Source organism: Monodelphis domestica, chromosome 5, assembly GCF_027887165.1.
Source record: "Monodelphis domestica isolate mMonDom1 chromosome 5, mMonDom1.pri, whole genome shotgun sequence".
In the NCBI taxonomy this organism is placed as follows: Eukaryota; Metazoa; Chordata; class Mammalia; order Didelphimorphia; family Didelphidae; genus Monodelphis; species Monodelphis domestica.
This window is the reverse complement of record NC_077231.1, coordinates 25,197,810-25,213,792: the sequence shown is the minus strand read 5'-3', so window position 1 is coordinate 25,213,792 and position 15,983 is coordinate 25,197,810. Positions and strand designations below refer to the sequence as shown.

The following is a 15,983-nucleotide window of genomic DNA, read 5'->3' as shown; positions in this document are numbered from 1 at the left end:
AAAATTCATTGTCATAAAGGAAGTGCAGGGGTAAGGGGGAGGCAAGGCATCGGGGATACTTTGGACAGAAAAACAGAAGAGGTCAATAAAACTTTATTTTTTATTATTTTTTTTAAACCCTTACCTTCTGTCTTGGAATCAATACAGTGTATTGGTTCTAAGGCAGAAGAGAGGTAAGGGCTAGGCAATGACTTGCCCAGGGTCACACAGCTGGGATGTGCCTGAGGCCAGATTTGAACCTAGGCCTGGCTCTCCATCCACTGAGCTATCCAGCTGCCCCCAAAACTTTACTTTAAAAAAAAACCCAACAACTTCAAATCTGGCCCCAGACTCTCCCTAATTGTGTGATCTTGGACGAGTCACTTAACCCCGTTGCCTAGCCCTTATGGATGTTTGGCCTTGGAACTAATAGACAGTATCGATACTAAGATGGAAGGCAAGTTAAAAATAGCCGCTGTAGGTATAGTCTTTTTTCCAGTGTGCCTCACGTCGTCCCCATTGGGTGCTGACTCCATCACCAAGCCCCCGTTTCCCAGGACCCCGGGTAGGCAGCCCCAGTTTACAGGGAGGATGGAGGGGAACATTACCTACCCAAATGGGCCACTCGACGGAGGCGGGGATCAAAGCCGATCTCGCGAACCTTGTCCACGCGGGCCAAGAAGAAGTTGACGACGCCGTCGGTCACCACACAGCCGGGGAAGCCTGGGAGCTCCCGGTGGAAGCCTCGCCTTTGGACGAGGCAGTTTCCCAAGCCAGGGCCACCAGACTCTATGCTCAGCAATTGCCGGTACGTCGTGGAGAAGCCCGTGATCTCCCGGACCGCTCCCCCCACCTGGGGAGGCCCCGGAGACAAAGGGTTACACAGGAAGTGGGAAGGATCGCCGCGAGATACTGCAGAGAGAAGACGAGCCTGCGCTCCTGAAGGGCCTCCTGTTCCTCAGAACCAGAGCACAGTTCTTCCCCCTACAGCTCCTCCCCTCTCACACTCACTCTCATGCACGTTGTGACTAGTTGGGTTTCCATTGTAAGTTCTGTTTGGCCTCAACTGCCAGTTTCTAGCTATCTAAGATCTTCTCTTCTTCCCCATTTCCTCTGGTCCCTCTGGGGTTGAGGAGAGCTTCATTATTAACTCCTTAGCCCAGAAAGAGAGGGAGCTGGGCAGCTCAGCCGACAGAGCACTGGGTTTAGGGTCAAGAAGACATGAGTTCCAATCCAGGCTCAGACACTTACTAAGGGTATGAATCTGGAAAAGTCCCTGCCAGCTCTTTTTACCTCATTTCCCCCCGCTGTAAAATGGAGATAATAATAGCACCTTCCTTGCAGAGTTCTGCATGGAACTAATGAGTTAAAGCACTCAGCACAGTGCCTGGCATTATAGAAATGGCTTCTTCACGTGGAAGGGCTCTCATACATTGAATCATTTGCCCCAAGGTTACATGGAAAGCCCAAGTTTATTCGCACAAATTTTGAGCCAAGACACAATCAAATACGTAGATGATCTACCCTTGGCTTCAACAGATGCAGAAGCATGTCAGGAAGATAGTAAACACCTTCTTTTGGAACTGCACAAAAGAGGACATAAGATCTCAAAGAATAAAGTTCAGTGGTGGCTCCCCAAAGTAGAATATTTGCATTCTGACTGAGGGTGCCCATTCCATTTCTCCCAAATGAATTGAAAATATTAAAAAATTAAGCACTCCTACCACTAAGAAACAGTTAAGAGCAATTTTAGGAGCAACAGGGTTTTATATGCAGTTTTATAGCCTTTTGGGCATATCAGAATGGCTGGATCACTTGACAACTCCACCAACAATGCATTAGTTTCCAAATTTTGCCACATCCCCTTCAACATTTATCACTTTACTGTCATATTTTCCAATTTGATAGGTATAAGGTGGCACCTAAGAGTTGTTTTAATTCACATTTCTCTAAGTGATTTAGAACATTTCTTCATGTGCCGGTTAAGATGGCGGCTTAGAGAAAGCTGAAGTTCAGATCTCCGGAAAACCCTTCCCGACCGATCTCAAACTAGAAGCTCCTAAGGCGCCGAAATTCAAAACGATCAACAGCACAGACCCTGGGAACCCTCCTCCTGGACCTGGACCCGGCTCAAAAGGTACGGCTCCCCTTAAAAGCCAGAACCCGAGATCCCTCGGACCTCAGGGGTAGGAGCGCAGAGTCCAAGGCTCCCGGAAGCGGCAGCCGCGCCGGGCTCAGAGAGCAGGGTCTGAGGAACAACAACCCTCAGGGTCTTCTACCCAAGTCCCAGTCCGGGTGAAAGTTACTGCCTGGGGCTTCCGCTGCAGAGAGCCGGTCGGTCAAAGAGCCGGTAGGTCCGGGTGAAAGTTACTGCCTGGGGCCTCCGCTGCAAAGAACCGGTCGGTCCGGGTGAAAGTTACTGCCTGGGGCCTCCGCTGCAGAGAGCTGGTCAAAACAACAGCAACCCTCAGGGCGGGCAAGACAGCCTCACGGGCTGGATCCTGCTATCCAAGTCTCAGTGAAAGTCTGTGCTCTCAGAGCTTGGGGAAGCGGCAGCCCATCCCCCCGCAGGCCGACGAAACAGCCTCACGGCCAGGGATTCTGAAGGCAACTTCCGGAAATCGAGCCAGGGGGAGAGTGTGGCCTCGTGGTCCGACCCTTCCATTCCAGTTCCAGTGAGGCATATTCAGTTTAACCCAGGGAACCAACATCTGCCCAGGACTAAAGCCTCTGATCACTAGACAAAGACAAGAAAAGCCAATCCTCCACGTTCAGAGATGACAAATTCCACAGAAGCACAGAAGCCCCAAAATACCAAGAAAAATAAGAAGAAAGGGGCGACTCTGGACACATTCTATGGAGCCAAAATACAAAATACAGAGCAGATAGAAGAAGATATACAAGAAAATTCTCCAAAATCTTCCAAAGGAAATAGAAACTCTCCACAAACCCATGAAGAATTTGAATCAGAAAGGACCAAAAAGATGGAAGCCCTCTGGGAGGAAAAGTGGGAAATGATGCAAAAGAAATTCACGCATCTACAAAACCAGTTTGACCAAACTGTAAAAGAAAACCAGGCTTTAAAGCAAGAACTAATAAAGCAAAGCCAAAACACCAAGAAATTAGAAGAGAACATAAAATATCTCACCGACAAGGTGATAGATCTGGAAAACAGGGGGAGAAGAGAAAATTTAAGAATAATTGGACTCCCAGAAAAGCCAGAAATAAACACCAGACTGGACATGGTGATACAAGATATAATCAAAGAAAATTGCCCAGAGATTCTAGAACAAGGGGGCAATACATCCACTGACAGAGCTCACAGAACACCTTCTACACTAAACCCCCAAAAGACAACTCCCAGGAATGTAATTGCCAAATTCCAAAGCTATCAAACAAAAGAAAAAATCCTACAGGAAGCCAGAAAAAGACAATTTAGATATAAAGGAATGCCAATCAGGGTCACACAAGACCTTGCAAGTTCTACGCTGAATGATCGTAAGGCATGGAACATGATCTTCAGAAAGGCAAGAGAGCTGGGTCTCCAACCAAGAATCAGCTACCCAGCAAAACTGACTATATACTTCCAAGGGAAAGTATGGGCATTCAACAAAATAGAAGACTTCCAACTTTTTGCAAAGAAAAGACCAGAGCTCTGTGGAAAGTTTGATACCGAAAATCAAAGAGCAAGGAATACCTGAAAAGGTAAATATTAAGGAAAGGGGAAAAATGTTATCTTCTTTTACTCAAACTCTCTCCTATAAGGACTACATTTATATCAACCTATGTATACTAATATGTGGGGAAAATGTAATGTATAAATAGGGGGTAAAGAAAGACCAAATAGAATAATGGTTCTCACACAAAGATTCACAGGGGAAGGGGAGGGGAAGAAAACTCCTATAAGAAGGAGAGGAAGAGGGGGTGGGGTTTACTTAAACCTCAATCTCAGGGAAATCAACTCTGAGAGGGAAAAACACCCAGATCCATTGGGATCTTGAATTCTATCTTACCCAACAAGGGTAAGGAGAAGGGAAAACCAAGGGGGGGAGGGGGAGAGGGAGAACAAAAAGGGAGGGAAAGAGAGGGGGGAGGGGGAGGGAACAAAAAGGGAGGGACTAAAAAGGGAAACATCAAGGGAGGGGACAAGGGGGACTGATTCAAAGTAAATCACTGGACTAAAAGGTAGAGCCGAAGAAGAAAAGGTTAGAATTAGGGAAGGCAATCAAAATGCCAGGGAGTCCACAAATGACAATCATAACTTTGAACGTGAATGGGATGAACTCACCCATAAAACGTAGACGAATAGCTGAATGGATTAGAATCCAAAACCCTACCATATGTTGTCTTCAAGAAACACACATGAGGCGGGTTGACACCCACAAGGTCAGAATTAAAGGATGGAGTAAGACCTTCTGGGCCTCAACTGATAGAAAGAAGGCAGGAGTGGTAATCATGATATCTGATAAAGCCAATGCAAAAATAGACCTGATCAAAAGGGATAGGGAAGGTAATTATATTTTGTTAAAAGGGACTCTAGACAATGAAGAAATATCATTAATCAACATGTATGCACCAAATAATATAGCACCCAAATTTCTAATGGAGAAACTAGGAGAATTGAAGGAAGAAATAGACAATAAAACCATACTAGTGGGAGACTTAAACCAACCATTATCAAATTTAGATAAATCAAATCAAAAAATAAATAAGAAAGAGGTAAAAGAAGTGAATGAAATCTTAGAAAAATTAGAATTAATAGACATATGGAGAAAAATAAATAGGGATAAAAAGGAATACACCTTCTTCTCAGCACCACATGGCACATTCACAAAAATTGACCATACATTAGGTCACAGAAACATAGCACACAAATGCAAAAAAGCAGAAATAATGAATGCAGCCTTCTCAGATCACAAGGCAATAAAAATAATGATTAGTAATGGTACATGGAAAACCAAATCTAAAACCAATTGGAAATTAAACAATATGATACTCCAAAACCGTTTAGCTAAAGAAGAAATCATAGAAACAATTAATAATTTCATCAAGGAAAATGACAATGGCGAAACATCCTTTCAAACCTTTTGGGATGCAGCCAAAGCGGTAATCAGAGGCAAATTCATATCCCTGAAAGCTCATATTAACAAACAAGGGAGAGCAGAGATCAATCAATTGGAAATGCAATTGAAAAAACTCGAAAGCGATCAAATTAAAAACCCCCAGCAGAAAACCAAATTAGAAATCCTAAAAATTAAGGGAGAAATTAATAAAATCGAAAGTGATAGAACTATTGATTTAATAAATAAGACAAGAAGCTGGTACTTTGAAAAAACAAACAAAATAGACAAAGTACTGGTCAATCTAATTAAAAAAAGGAAGGAAGAAAAGCAAATTCACAGCATTAAAGATGAAAAGGGGGACAGCACCTCCAATGAGGAGGAAATTAAGGCAATCATTAGAAATTACTTTGCCCAATTATATGGCAATAAATACACCAATTTAGGAGAAATGGATGAATATATACAAAAATACAAACTGCCTAGACTAACAGAAGAGGAAATAGAATTCTTAAATAATCCCATATCAGAAATTGAAATCCATCAAACCATCAAAGAACTTCCTAAGAAAAAATCCCCAGGGCCTGATGGATTCACCTGTGAATTCTATCAAACATTCAGAGAACAGTTAACCCCAATACTATACAAACTATTTGACATAATAAGCAAAGAGGGAGTTCTACCAAACTCCTTTTACGACACAAACATGGTACTGATTCCAAAACCAGGCAGGTCAAAAACAGAGAAAGAAAACTATAGACCAATCTCCCTAATGAATATAGATGCAAAAATTTTAAATAGGATACTAGCAAAAAGACTCCAGCAAGTGATCAGAAGGATCATTCACCATGATCAAGTAGGATTCATACCAGGGATGCAGGGCTGGTTCAACATTAGGAAAACCATCCACATAATTGACCACATCAACAAGCAAACTAGCAAGAACCACATGATTATCTCAATAGATGCAGAAAAAGCCTTTGATAAAATACAACACCCATTCCTATTAAAAACACTAGAAAGCATAGGAATAGAAGGGTCATTCCTAAAAATAATAAACAGTATATATCTAAAACCAACAGCTAATATCATCTGCAATGGGGATAAACTAGATGCATTCCCAATAAGATCAGGAGTGAAACAAGGATGCCCATTATCACCTCTACTATTTGACATTGTACTAGAAACACTAGCAGTAGCAATTAGAGAAGATAAAGAAATTGAAGGCATCAGAATAGGCAAGGAGGAGACCAAGTTATCACTCTTTGCGGATGACATGATGGTCTACTTAAAGAATCCTAGAGATTCAACCAAAAAGCTAATTGAAATAATCAACAACTTTAGCAAAGTTGCAGGATACAAAATAAACCCACATAAATCATCAGCTTTTCTATATATCTCCAACACAGCTCAGCAGCAAGAACTAGAAAGAGAAATCCCATTCAAAATCACCTTAGACAAAATAAAATACCTAGGAATCTATCTCCCAAGACAAACACAGGAACTATATGAACACAACTACAAAACACTCGCCACACAACTAAAACTAGACTTGAACAATTGGAAAAACATTAACTGCTCATGGATAGGACGAGCCAATATAATAAAAATGACCATCCTACCCAAACTTATTTATCTATTTAGTGCCATACCCATTGAACTACCAAAATACTTCTTCACTGATTTAGAAAAAACCATAACAAAGTTCATTTGGAAGAACAAAAGATCAAGGATATCCAGGGAAATAATGAAAAAAAACACATATGATGGGGGCCTTGCAGTCCCAGACCTCAAACTATATTACAAAGCAGCAGTCATCAAAACAATTTGGTACTGGCTAAGAAACAGAAAGGAAGATCAGTGGAATAGACTGGGGGAAAACGACCTCAGCAAGACAGTATACGATAAACCCAAAGATCCCAGCTTTTGGGACAAAAATCCACTATTCGATAAAAACTGCTGGGAAAATTGGAAGACAGTGTGGGAGAGACTAGGAATAGATCAACACCTCACACCCTACACCAAGATAAATTCAAAATGGGTGAGTGACTTAAACATAAAGAAGGAAACCATAAGTAAATTGGGTAAACACAGAATAGTATACATGTCAGACCTTTGGGAGGGGAAAGGCTTTAAAACCAAGCAAGATATAGAAAGAATCACAAAATGTAAAATAAATAATTTTGACTACATCAAACTAAAAAGCTTTTGTACAAACAAAACCAATATAACTAAAATCAGAAGGGAAACAACAAATTGGGAAAAAATCTTCATAGAAACCTCTGACAAAGGTTTAATTACTCATATTTATAATGAGCTAAATCAATTGTACAAAAAATCAAGCCATTCTCCAATTGATAAATGGGCAAGGGAAATGGATAGGCAGTTCTCAGATAAAGAAATCAAAACTATTAACAAGCACATGAAGAAGTGTTCCACATCTCTTATAATCAGAGAGATGCAAATCAAAACAACTCTGAGGTATCACCTCACACCTAGCAGATTGGCTAACATAACAGCAGAGGAAAGTAATGAATGCTGGAGGGGATGTGGCAAAGTAGGGACATTAATTCATTGCTGGTGGAGTTGTGAACTGATCCAACCATTCTGGAGGGCAATTTGGAACTATGCCCAAAGGGCGACAAAAGAATATCTACCCTTTGACCCAGCCATAGCACTGCTGGGTCTGTATCCCAAAGAGATAATGGACACAAAGACTTGTACAAAAATATTCATAGCTGCGCTCTTTGTGGTGGCCCAAAACTGGAAAACGAGGGGATGCCCATCAATTGGGGAATGGCTGAACAAACTGTGGTATATGTTGGTGATGGAATACTATTGTGCTCAAAGGAATAATAAAGTGGAGAAGTTCCATGGAGACTGGAACAACCTCCAGGAAGTGATGCAGAGCGAGAGGAGCAGAACCAGGAGAACATTGTACACAGAGACTAATACACTGTGGTATAATCGAACGTAATGGACTTCTCCATTAGGGGCGGTGTAATGTCCCTGAACAACTTTCAGGGATCCAGGAGAAAAAAAAAAAACACCATTCATAAGCAAAGGATAAACTATGGGAGTGGAAACACCGAGAAAAAGCAACTGCCTGAATACAGAGGTTGAGGGGACATGACAGAGGATAGACTTTAAATGAACACTCTAATGCAAATACTATCAACAAAGCAATGGGTTCAAATCAAGAAAACATCTAATGCCCAGTGGACTTACGCGTCGGCTATGGGGGGTGGGGGGGAGGAAAAGAAAATGATCTATGTCTTTAACGAATAATGCTTGGAAATGATCAAATAAAATATATTTAAAAAAAAAAAAAAAAAAAAAAAGAACATTTCTTCATGTGATGATCGATACTGATTTCTTCATCTGAAAATTGCTTCTTCATATCCTTTAACCATTTGTCAATTGGGGAATGGCTTATATTCTTATAAACTTGACTAAGTTCTCTATAAATTTGAGAAATTAGATCTTTATCAGGAAAAATTGCTATAAAATTTCTCTCCCAGTTTGATGTTTTGCTTCTAATATTGGTTATATTGGGGTTTTTTTTGTACAAAGCTTTTTAAATTTAATATAATAAAAATATTCATTTAAAAAAAATAAATGGCTTCTTCCCTATCTCTTCTTGCCTCATTCACCTCCCAGTAACCCTCCATATTTTCTCTACCCTTGACCTACTGTAATGTTTTCCCCAAGCTCCATCCTCATCCCTTTTTTACCAAGTCCAGAGAAGTCTGCTCCAGCACATCCACAAGCTTCTCTATCTTTGTCCGTCTAGTGAAGATGAAGTCATCATCCACCCACAGAACATATTTTGTGGTTACTTGGGAAACAGCTAGATTTCGGCCTGCAAACCATCCCTAGAGGGAGGAGGAGAGAGCAACTAAAGATATTCCTCTATCACTTCTCTGTACCTCGGGTCCACCATCTCCTTTAGACTAAAGATATTCCTCCACCCTCCCATCACTTCTCTGTAACTTGGGTCCACCATCTCCTTTGGACTGAAGATATTCCTCCATCCTCCCATCACTTCTCTGTACCTTGTGTCCACCATCTATCTCCTTTGGACTAAAGGTATTCCTCCACCCTCCCATCACTTCTCTGTACCTTGTGTCCACCATCTATCTCCTTTGGACTAAAGATATTCCTCCATCCTCCCATCACTTCTCTGTACCTTGTGTCCACCATCTATCTCCTTTGGACTGAAGATATTCCTCCATCCTCCAATCACTTCTCTGTAACTTGTGTCCACCATCTATCTCCTTTGGACTGAAGATATTCCTCCATCCTCCCATCACTTCTCTGTAACTTGTGTCCACCATCTATCTCCTTTGGACTAAAGGTATTCCTCCATCCTCCCATCAAGTCTCTGTAACTTGGGTCCACCATCTCCTTTGGACTAAAGATATTCCTCCACCCTCCCATCACTTCTCTGTACCTTGTGTCCACCATCTATCTCCTTTGGACTGAAGATATTCCTCCATCCTCCCATCACTTCTCTGTAACTTGGGTCCACCATCTATATCCTTTGGACTAAAGGTATTCCTCCACCCTCCCATCACTTCTCTGTACCTTGTGTCCACCATCTATATCCTTTGGACTAAAAGTATTCCTCCATCCTCCCATCACTTCTCTGTAACTTGGGGCCACCATCTATATCCTTTGGACTAAAGATATTCCTCCACCCTCCCATCACTTCTCTGTAACTTGGGGCCACCATCTCCTTCAGATTGATACTGTAATCCCCCCTCCCCCATTGTGGTGAGGTGTCTCCCACCTATTAGTACCACTGTTGCTGACCTTGCCAAAGGGCATGAGGTAGTGCTCGATATGAGGGCCATTGACTGGCTCTGGCTGTTCACTGTCATCAGCGATGATCACAGTAATTGTTGGGTAGAAACGACGGATACTGGCAATGAGTTTTCGGAGTCGGTCATAGCGAAGGAAGGTCTTGGTGGCGATGGTGACCAGAGCACTGATGTTGTACTTGGCTGGGGTAGGGATGGGAGAAGAAGACTATAGGTGTCCCGCAGAGCAAACCCTTCTGACCATGCATCCGTCACCCAGTTGCCATTTCTTGTCTGACCTTACCTCCTTCAGGGGGAGGCCCAGGTGGGTACAGCCGAGGTCTGGGTGGATGTTTGATCCGGATAGTGAAGGCAGCTTCATGTCCATCGGTGGAGAAGCGAGCTAGGGAGAGTGAAAAGGAAAGTGGAAGGTAAAGGGGGGGATGGGGAGGGGAGAAAGAGGAAGATTTCAGGTTGGGTTTCTTTGCTTTTCTCCCTTCCTTGCTCTCTGCCCAAGGCAAACAAGGGCCCTTTCATTTCCCTCCCCTTTCCCAGGGCTGAGCTCTGTGGGTCTATTGTCTAGATGTTCAGCTCCAATTGGTGTTCTAGCACCTCCCACAGCTCTAGGCATTTTTGGTCTCCCACCTCATCCAACCCCTAAAGCTTGGGCTGATTTTCCACCTGTGTCTGCTGTGTCCAGCTCATAGCTTTGGCTACTGTAAGTGACCAGCTGAAGCTGTCTGTTGAGTCTGTCTAGCTCTGGGCTTGAGAGAGTAAGTTCCGGCTGGCCCTCCCCTCGAAGTGCCACTCCTTCCACTTCCCCGGCGACATCCCAGGTGCCAAGAGATGCAGAGAGGTTTACCTGAGGATGTGTGGGAGGGACAGGATCAAAGTCTGCTTGGCAGAGCTGGTCACACACCACTGCCGCCCACCACTGCAAGGGACCCCCACCTCCACCCCCACCCCCCAAGTGCTCTCCTCTGCCCTTTCCCTACTAGAACTCTGACTTCTGACCTCCAAAATCTACTACCTCCCCCAGGACTTCGGCTCCCTCCAGCCTTCTATCTCCTCCTCTCTCACCTGGTACACCTCTTGCTCAGAAGCTTGGAGGCTCAGACCTGGAGGTGGAGGCAGAGTACAGGCATCAGGCTCATGGGCAACCTTCTCAGGTTGGCGAGACCCTCTGAAACTCATTCTGTTGCTTTCTCTAGCACTCCATCTTCTCGTCTTCCCCCAACCGTAGGGTTGTCTCTCTCCCTTCCAGTTCCAACTCCTATCCCTCTAATTACAGGCACAGAGAGGCACTCTGGGTATCACACACCCACCTCAGGTTTGGTTGAAGGTTTCTCTGATCCTTAAACTTTTTTTCAGTCAAATACAAATTTGCTAGTGGCCTTAGCTCTTCTCCCTGCCCAATTTCATATCAGTCTCCATTCAGACACTTTCCTTTTTTCTCCCTAGGGAGGAATAATCTTCCCTAACTACCAAGATTCTATAAACCTTTCTCCCCATCATGGCTTTCCATTGTTCTTTCCCCAATTGACCTTATATCCTCCCATGGGCACTTCAGATCAGTCGATTCCCCTTCCCAGACCTATCCCAGCTCCCTCCCAGGTCTACCCAATGAGCACTGAAATGCCCTCTCATTTCCCCTGCCCCCACCTACTTTACCTGGCACCAAGATGGTCTTCAGGGGCTGGACCACCACACCCTGCAGGGGATACTGCAGGGGGCAGTTAGCTGGAGCGATGAGTATCTGGTCAGCTGGGGATTGGACCCTGGAGACGGGTCATATTGGATGGATGAGGGCTGGGAGGGAGTCGGTGTCTCCATCCTCTCCCACCCTCAAGACTTCTTACAGAAATCTCCTCCCCCTTCCCAGAAACCCTTCTTTCCCTTCCCCTTCCCCTTCCCCTTCCCTCCAATCCCCCTGACACCTGGCCTGGAAAGCTTGATATTCCTGATCTCTTGCAATAGTGGCTGCCAACAGCTCTTCAGGTCCAAAGGCTGATGTGAAGTTAAATGCATGCACCTGCCTTTGGAATGGGAGAGAGAAGCCAAATCCTTTTCCTTTGCTAGCCACACAGCTGCAGTTATTTTGTGCCAGCAACCTGGGAGGAGAGAAGGAAGGACATTTCAATACCCTGCTTTGTTAGATCTGGTCACACAGTAATGATCAAACTCTTGGGTCCCCAAACTTTGCCTGGGTCTACTCTGCCCTGAAACACTCATGTCTTCTGCAACTCCTCCTAAACTCAGCCACCTCATTTAGAAGTCTCAGATTGCTCTTCCAAGTCAAATTTTTATTATATAGGGAATCACAAGTTTGGAAATGTGGCATCACTGAAGATTAACTCTAGGAGATGTGGCCACCACCCACCACAAACAAACCCATTCCCGGCCAGATCTTGAATGGGCTTGACGTGTCCTTCTTCTCTTGCTCCAGTAGAATCTCAGGGATGTTCAAAGCTATGATATCGTTCTAGCTGCCTTAAGATAAAGAAGTAGCTCATCCAGAAAGAAATACTCTTCAGATAAAAGGAGAATAGCCCTGGAAGGTGGACCCCAGCTCAGCAGCTCTGAGGCTCTCCTCAATCATTCAGAGATCTCCAGCACCCTAGAACTGTTCCAAATGGGGTTGAATGAATGCTCACTTCCTGACGGCCAAATGAATTCTTGTCCTCTCCCATCCTCACTGTATTTGTCATCACAGCAGCAAACCACATCCAGGAGATAAGGGAGAGTTTTGTAACAAGACAGTTTTCTATAGCCTTCACACAGTTGAGAAAGATGACTTTGGGGCACAGCATCTTAGAGCAAGCAAGGACCACAGAGGGCATGTAGTCCAACCCCATCATTTTGGAGCTGAAGTAACTGGGGCCCCAGGGAGGAAATGGCTACAAGGGTAGTAAGTAGCAGGGCTGGACTTGAACCTTATTCCTCTAACTCTTAAATCCAATATTCTATCCACACTCCTCTCCCTGGGAGTCGGGACACTTGTGTTCAACAACTGGCTGCTCCTGGCTAGCTGTGTGACCTTGAGTAAGTCAATTTTACTTCTCTCGGTTTCCTTACCTGCAAAATAAAGAGAATGAACTTGATGCTTTCAGAGGTCCCTTCTAGCTCAAATCACCTATGGTTTCATTTATTCTCCATGACTCTATTACTCAACCCACTTCACTTAGGAGTTGTTTTTTTTAATCTTTATTTTCCATCTTGGAATCAATACTGTGTATTGGTTCTAAGGCAGAAGAGTGGTAAGGGCTAGGCAATGGGGGTCAAGTCACTTGCCCAGGGTCACACAGCTTGAAAGTATCTGAGACCAGATTTGAACTTAGAACCTCTGTCTCTAGGCCTGGCTCCCAATCCACTGAGCCACTCAGATGCCCCCACAGTTAGGAGTTTTTAAAAGAATTAAAACAAGGAGTGGGGTAGGTTTGGGGAAGGAACCAAAAGGAATCAAACTGGTAAAGGAATACTATCGGCTATAAGGAATGATGAACAGGATACTTTCAGAAAGAGCTAGAAAGACCTATGTGAACTGATGCAGAGTGAAATAAGCAGAACCACCATAAATAGTAACAGCAATATTGTAGAATGATCAGCTGTGATAGACTTCGCTATTCTCAGCAATACAATGATCCAGAGCAATTCCGAGGGACTTATTTATTTATTTATTTATTTTTTAAACCCTTACCTTCCATCTTGGAGTCAATACTGTGTATTGGCTCCAAGGCAGAAGAGTGGTAAGGGCTAGGCAATGGGGGTCAAGTGACTTGCCCAGGGTCACACAGCTACCGAGGGACTTATGACAAAGAATGCTCTCCACCTCCAGAGAAAGAATACTGGAGTAGGAATGCAGATGAAAGCAGATGATTTTTTCACTTGTTTTTGGGGATTTGGGTTTTATAAGATTATTTATTCACTTACAAAAATGAATAACATGGAAATATGCTTAGCATAATAATACATATATAACCCACATTGAAATGCTTGCCACCTCCGAGAAGGGGGAGGGAAAAAAAGGAGGGAGACCATTTGGATCCTATAGCTTCAGAAAACGTATGCGGAAATTTATTACATGAAACTGGGAAATAAACAAAAGAATCCCCCAAGGAATCATTAAATAGTAACTTTTCCCCCCCTAACTTACCCAACAACCTGCTCCTTGAGTCGAAAGGGAATGTGGGCATATCGAGGCTCTGGAGTGAGGTTAGGGTATTTGGGCTCGGAGAGAAGAGGTGACCACAACCCAGAGGAAGCTCTTGGTAATGAGTGTTTCCAGTTGTGAAAATAGAGGAGACCCAGAGCGACAGAGAGGAGCAGAAGCAGGAAGCTACAAGTTGACCTTCGACCTAGCTTCATTCTGGAATTGGAGTAAAGGAGAAGAGGCAGTGGTTGAGTGGAGCCCAACACCCGATCTCCACTCTATGAGTGGAACCAGAATACCTCCACATCTATGAACCCCAAGCCAGGATCTTGTGTAATAAAACGCTGCCCCCCTTCTCCTAAACCCTCCTTCCTCCACATAGTCTTTCCTTTTTCAATAATTTCCCGTTTCCATGATTCATTTTCTTTCCCTTCCTCTTCCCTCCCCCTTCCAGAGCCTACAAGCAATTCCACTCCTCCATATAATTTTTGCACCATTTTTTTTGCCCTGTCCCTGCACCCAGTCTGTTTCACACCTTCCTATTCAAATATTCCCATCCAATCTAGTCCTTTCCACCCACACACTTAAGACTGGCGAATTCAAGAAAGGAATTAACGGTTAAATATTAACCTAATGTATTTATTTTTTTGGCTGGAGTGCCTCTCTCTGCCAGGTACTGGTTAGGTGCTTCCTAACTTAGCCCACAACCTTGAGTCAAAATGGAGTGTGAGAATCTTTAGGCTCTCAAGCCAGGTTAGCGTATTTGAACTCCGGACCTGGAAGGAGGGGACTAAACCCCGAAGGAAGTTCCAATGGTGAAAATAGAGACCCAGAGCGGCAGGCGGGAGCTCCCTCATTTGCCCCTTCTCTTAGTAACGTAGCTGAAGGAGTAGGCTTGGGGAGAGGGGATTCGAACCTACGGAACAGGAGGACCGGGAAGAGGCAGGGATGGAGCGGGTGGATGGGGAGTGAAGGAGCGAACGAATGAATGGCGAGAATGGATCTTTGTCTTCCTCCCTCCGCGCCCAAGCCATTCCATTTTCTTCCCCAGAGCTCTCCCCCATCACCACCAACAGGGAAAGCGGTCTGAGGATGGGCTCCAAACTGTCACTCCCCGCACCCGGCCCCGGCTCGTGCGCCCAGCTTCTTTCGCACACGTTTAGGACGATCCCCGCAATGACCTGTCAGGCGCTCTCAGGCGGCGTCTCGGTCTCTGCTCGGTAGGGTCCCCCCACAGGTCCGAGGGTCCTCATGTGGACAAGAGTGGAGGAGCTCCGGCCTGAGATTGGGAGGAGTCTTAGGGAAGCGAATGCGGGAGGGAGAGTGTGGTCCCGCCGGACTCCACCTTCCTCTCCCCCTCCCACCCGCATAACCTCCCTCCAAGCAGTCAATAGCTGGGAAGACGGAGGCGTGGGGAATGGCAGACAATCGAATCCCGAGGAGAAAGGGACCGGGAGAAATGGGAATCCATCCCACCGCCTCCGGCCTTCCCCAAGCCTCCAGCCCCGGGGCTCAGCGAACAAAGGCCCGGGGACCAATGGCTCCTCCGCGCCTTTACCTGTCTCTCCAGGGGCTCAGAGCGACACCCGGCTTGCCGCTTGCCAAGCTCAGTCTCCGAGTCCGGCTGTACGCACGCAGCGGCCCCCTGCCCGTTTGCTTCTTCTGCCAGCAGCTCCGTCTGGGGCACAGACTCGGTCCTGGACTCTGGCTCGTGACATAATAAGCGCTGAAAGCGCTGCCCTCTCGTGGGAGCGGCGAGAACCACAGCCGGCTTCTAAGTCAGCCAGAAGAGCAGGGAACGGTGCCGGGTACCAAAGGGCTCCCGCGCCCCCAGAATCCTGGAAAATCCCGCAGGGCCTCGGTGTTCTGTCTGCGCCCGTGTGTCATCTGACACTCGGTCTGATCGGTCTTCCTGCCTCGTCCCTCCCCGCCTCCCCTTTTTTAACTGGACCGTCGATTTCAAGGGTAGGGGACTCTCGGGAGGAAATTCCC

At 45.1% G+C, this 15,983-nt stretch overlaps 1 protein-coding gene across 4 annotated transcripts in view; it reads right to left on the bottom strand.

The window, feature by feature from the left end:
* Positions 1 to 15,983, bottom strand: part of B4GALNT1 (beta-1,4-N-acetyl-galactosaminyltransferase 1) — a 20,251-nt gene extending 4,268 nt beyond the window's left edge. Inside the window, exons 1-11 of one of the 4 annotated variants that reach the window (XM_056797735.1) lie at positions 15,550 to 15,983; positions 15,173 to 15,270; positions 13,995 to 14,207; positions 11,779 to 11,952; positions 11,513 to 11,619; positions 10,922 to 10,959; positions 10,523 to 10,703; positions 10,146 to 10,244; positions 9,855 to 10,045; positions 8,774 to 8,914; positions 592 to 832 (exon numbers count right to left, since the gene is read on the bottom strand). In XM_056797735.1, the coding sequence (XP_056653713.1) occupies positions 592 to 832; positions 8,774 to 8,914; positions 9,855 to 10,045; positions 10,146 to 10,244; positions 10,523 to 10,703; positions 10,922 to 10,959; positions 11,513 to 11,619; positions 11,779 to 11,952; positions 13,995 to 14,206 (1,384 nt within the window). In that variant the 5' untranslated portion in view covers position 14,207; positions 15,173 to 15,270; positions 15,550 to 15,983. Of the gene's footprint in view, positions 1 to 591; positions 833 to 8,773; positions 8,915 to 9,854; positions 10,046 to 10,145; positions 10,245 to 10,522; positions 10,704 to 10,921; positions 10,960 to 11,512; positions 11,620 to 11,778; positions 11,953 to 13,994; positions 14,208 to 14,767; positions 15,117 to 15,172; positions 15,288 to 15,549 lie in introns of those variants that run through there. The other 3 variants (XM_056797736.1, XM_056797737.1, XM_056797738.1) reach the window with 3 other exon arrangements.